Source organism: Octodon degus, unplaced genomic scaffold (genome assembly GCF_000260255.1).
Source record: "Octodon degus isolate 3935 unplaced genomic scaffold, OctDeg1.0 scaffold00076, whole genome shotgun sequence".
Taxonomy (NCBI): Eukaryota; Metazoa; Chordata; class Mammalia; order Rodentia; family Octodontidae; genus Octodon; species Octodon degus.
The window spans coordinates 6089263-6094123 of record NW_004524652.1 but is presented as its reverse complement, the minus strand read 5'-3'; the positions used below and the strand labels follow the sequence as shown (position 1 = coordinate 6094123).

Genomic DNA, 4861 nt, shown 5'->3' with positions numbered 1-4861 from the left:
GAGCTGGCCACACACACACACACACACACACACAAATAAATAAAAATTTAAATAAATAAAATAATTTAATTTTTATTTGTGTGTGTGTTCTAAGTAGGTGCTTTAGACCACTGAGCCATCTCACCAGGCCCTAAAATAAAATTAAAAAAGCAAGATAAACCCACACAAAATAACATGATCTTACTTATATATTTGTATATATTATAATTGCTGGAAGGATGTAAAAAAAAAAAATCAACCTGTAATGTTGAGACTAGCGGTTACATTAGGGAGATTTACTTATTATCAAACTTGGCATGAATGCATTTTTTTTTTTTTTTTTTTAAACAAGGTCTCCCTATGCAACTCAGGCTGGCCTTGAGCTCACTTTGTAGCCCAGGCTGGTCTCAAATTCACAACAATCCTCCCACTTCAGCCTCCCAAGTGCTGCAATTACAGACATGCACCACCATGCCCAGTCATGAATAGTCAAGAATAACTATTCTTAGGGGCTAGGGAGATGGCTCAGTAGAATAAGCGCTTCCCTGGCAAGCGCAAGGGCCTGAGTTCAATCCCTGGTTCCGCAAAAAAAAAAAAAAGAAAAGAAAAGAATATTCTTATAAAAACTTTCTTAAAATTATCAGACAGCCTCAAAATAACAAGACACAGAGAATTTAGCTATTATTTTGACTCAGTGTTTAATGATGTAGTATGAATAAAAACATTAAAAAAAATACACAACAAAAAACCACACACACACATTTTTTTGGTATCAGGAATTGAACTCAGGACCTTGTGTTTGCCAGGGAGGTGCTGGGCCAATGAGCTATATCCCTGGCCCCTATAAAAATATTATTTAGCTAGCATTCATTATGTAACAGGTCTACATTAAACAACTTTTTTAATGTATTTGGTATAGAGTCTCACTACGCAGCTTGGACTTGCAGTGATCCTATTTTCAGCCTCCTTAACACTGAGATCATAGGTGTGTGCCACCACATCCTGACCTGGTAGCCAGTTCAGTAAGCCTGGGGGGTGGGGCTGGCACTGCAAGAGGTGCCAGGGATGGAACCCCGATGTATGAGCTTGCCTCAGCAGGCACTTAGTCCACGAGCTATCTCACAGGCATTAAATGCTTTTATATTTATCCTCAGAATATTTTCAATTAAATTAGAGTTACTGTCAGTCCCATTTTAGAAATGAAGAAACCAAGAGTGGCCAAGTTTCCAGCCGCTTGGTGGGTGAGCACTGCATTCTCACTGGGGTCATCTGTCAGATTTTGCAGGGCTGGGACTGAACCCACAGCACAAGCTCTGCCACTGAGCACTCTCAGCTGCTTCCCCTGGATTTTGAGCCAGGTTCAGCATGCCTGCTCCTAACTACTAAGCCTCCTAGCCTCAGACGTGCAATCCTGGTAAGATCCATTTGTTTTGTTTTGTTCTGCTTTGTCTCCAGTGCTGATGATCAAACCCAGAGCCTCACACACACTAGGCAACCATTCTACCACTGAGCTATGTGCTCAGCCTGGTAAGACTCTTCTGGAAAGGTCAGTTAATTAGTCAAGCGTAAGTGAGTGGACTAACTGGATTTAACCATTTTTATTACCACATCAATTCTGCTATGCCAGAGATCACTGTCCCCAGAGTTGCAACTGTGCAGCTATAATGACCTGTGATCACAGCTGGCCTGCAACATGAGCATTCATGGCCCATTTGCAGTACCAATGGAATTTTCAATCTGCAATTTTAAGTTTCAAGGGAAAAAGAAAAACAATGGGTGTATACACTGATAACATTGGTTTTGGAATTGTTTGTGTAGTTTTAAATGACTGCAACTTCTCATTTCTGCTGCCTTCTGTAACGCAGTTTTCTCCTATAAGTCGGATCAAATCCTTTTGGCAAGTAGGAGAAAATAAAGCATTTACCTGCGTGGGACTGCACGTTCGCAACTGCACTGTTGTCAGCTGCTGCAGCACAGCAACTGACCTGAAGCCTTGCCTTTGTGCCTGCCCTGCCCGCAGGTAATCGCTGAGTGTGCAGTAGCTCTACCTGCACAGCAAGATGTTCTAATTGGCTGTTGCTCCCTGGGCAGCTTCACCGGGATCCTATCTTCAACATCAAAAAGCCACCCTGGGCAGCATCTCATCTGTTTCCACCAGGAAGTACCTGTTGTCATGGGTTTATTTATTTATTTATTTATTTATTTATAGATAGGATCTCTCTCTGTATCCCATATAGGCTGGCCTTGAACTCACAACAATCCTCTAGCCTCAGCTTCTCAAGTACTGGGATGACAAGCGTGTGCCACCACACTGGCTTTATTTCTTTTGAAACAGTCTCACTAAGTTTCTAAATTGCCCAGACTGGGCTTGAACTTGTAATCTTCCTCCTTCAGCCTCGCAGAGAGCTAGGATTTATAAGCACATCCCACCATAGCTGGCTAACTTATAGGGGCTCAGTAGTTTGTTTTGTTTTTGTTTTGTTTTGTTTGGCGGAACCAGGGATTGAACTCAGGTCCTTGAGCTTGCCAGAGAGGCGCTTATTCCACTGAGCCGTCTCCATGGCCCCTGGGGCTCAGTAGTATTAATCTTCTCATAAGTGATATGGGAAGATTCCACACATAGAGTCCGCTTGTTTCCTTTCTTTGCCTCTAGTAAGCCCATGACTTCATGTCAGTTATTCATGTATTACAGGAGGTTGGTTCAGAGCTTTAAAAATACTTAAGGCCCAGGCACAGTGGCACATGCTCTACAATGCCAGCTACTCAGGAGGCAGTTTTACAAGCTCAAAAAGAGTCTAAACACCTGAGCAAGAAAAGACTCTGCTTAAAACTAACAAATTTCAAAATGGGCTGGAAATGTTGCTTAGTAGCACACGCAAGGTAGCAGCGTGGCTAGCACGTGCAATGCCCTAGGTCCTGTCCCCAGTACGGAGCATCCACATGTGCGCATGCACACACACATTACATTGCAAATGTCTCTCTGCTAAAATTCTAATCCAAAATCCATGCTTTGAAAGCGTTTCCAATCCTAACATATATTTCTGTGGAAGTAGTATGCTCAAGTTGCAGAAACACTAACATCACAGTTATTTTACCTATCCATAAGAATTTGATTGGTTTTCTTCAACTCTTCAACTGCAGAAGTTTCTTTCACTTCCAGCTTCTGTTTCAAACTATTTATTTCAGATTCATAATATGCACGGAGATCTGCTATGTGTCGAGCATGCTTTTCCTTCAGGTTCTGCCTAATCCTGTTGGTGAGAGCAAAAGACACCCTTAGGAAAGCTCATCCTCCCTTTCCACCTGTAAGAAGCCAGGAGCACAGTCATTCTTCCAGGAAAGGTTCAGGCTGCTCAAGCTGTGCACCCCAGCAAGTAGAGCTGATGCTACAGCGATTTCTATGCACCACAAGGCTCTAACACCACCTAAGGGCGCCTCTGTCAGCACCTCGTCTTCACTGCACCAGAGCTGGGGATGTAGCTCAGTGGTCCAGCATGCATGAAGCCCAAGGGTTCTTTTTTTTTTTAATTTATTTATTTATTTATTTGTGTGTGTGTGTGTGTGTGTGTGTGTGTGTGTGTGTGTGTGGCCAGCTCAGCCCACCAGGGGGCGGGGCTGGCCGGCATGTGGTGCTGGGGGATTGAACCGCGGTCCCTGTGCTTTTTTTGCTAAGCTTGTTCTAGGTAGGTGCTTTAGACCACTGAGCCATCTCACCAGCCCAGCCCAAGGGTTCTTAATCCCCAGCTCCCCAACACAAAAAATAATTGACAATAAAGAAAAAAAGATATAGATAAATTAAGTTTTTAGATGCTCTGTCTTAACAATGCTACATGCCTTTAAGATTTTATATTACATTCAATAAAAATCATTTTCATTATTCATTCAGGTATCACAGAAAATCTATTAACATTACAAGCCAATCACTAAAATACATACTTAGACAATATCACAGGATCTTCCAGAGAAGTCAGTGAAATGCATTCTGGGACACTGTTGGCTGTACCTGGAAGCTGGGACTGACTGACCGAGGCGGAAGCTGCTGCGACAATGTTTTCTTCACTTACGATGTTGACTGAGACGTCGTTGCTAGTGAAAGTATATACTGAAGTAAATGGGGAATTGCTCCTACTTTCATTTGGGAATGCACAGTTCTTCCAAGAGTCTATTGGTGAAGCTTTTGTATTTGAAGGATATTTTGGGAACCCGGACAATTGAGAAGTGACATTACTTGCTTGTGAAAAGGAGTCGACGTCAGAGTGACTCGACATACTTGGTTCCAGGACAGAGTCTGGTGAGAAGGATATTCTGTCATCGAGAGCATTCAGAAAGCCATGTGGCTGAGTCCCTGAAGTCCGCTGACTTGGCTTCCTGTGCAAGGCTGGATCCAGAGTCAGTACCTAGAAATAAGACAGACAGCCTTAAGTCCTCCATCAGCTCCCAGTGTCTTCTGTTCCACTTAAATGAGAAGGCTTCAGTTCTCTCAGAGGAAAAAAAGCTTACAGCCAAAGTTCGAGTCATTTGCACTGGGAAACTTCACCTCTGGTGGATGATTTGGGTTGGAAGCAGAAGTGAGAGTCTTCTCAGATAACTGCTTGTTTTCCCTTTTGTAAAAAATGATAAATATCCTCCAGGGTTGGTAGCGTCATCTCATGACTGGTATTAGACTTAAAGATAAATAAAATTGTTTAGAGGCTAGTAGGACTGATGAGAAAATGTACTGATACCAAGATCAGCACTATAAAAATTTTTTTAAAGATTTTCAATAAGTTGAAAATGTACACTGTCGGGCTGGAGAGATGGCTCAGTGGTCTAAAGCACCTACTTAGAACAAGCTTGGCAAAAGCATCAGGGACCGCGGTTCAATCCCCCAGCACCACATGCC

At 42.7% G+C, this 4861-nt stretch overlaps 1 protein-coding gene across 6 annotated transcripts in view; it reads right to left on the bottom strand.

Moving 5' to 3' along the window:
- The window catches only part of Mphosph9 (M-phase phosphoprotein 9), an 81142-nt gene that overhangs the window by 48758 nt on the left and 27523 nt on the right, over positions 1 to 4861 (bottom strand). For all 6 annotated transcript variants that reach the window (XM_023720615.1, XM_023720616.1, XM_023720618.1 and 3 more), the window contains 2 exons: positions 3916 to 4376; positions 3075 to 3230 (listed from right to left, as the gene is read on the bottom strand). In XM_023720615.1, the coding sequence (XP_023576383.1) occupies positions 3075 to 3230; positions 3916 to 4376 (617 nt within the window). The remainder of the gene's footprint in view (positions 1 to 3074; positions 3231 to 3915; positions 4377 to 4861) is intronic.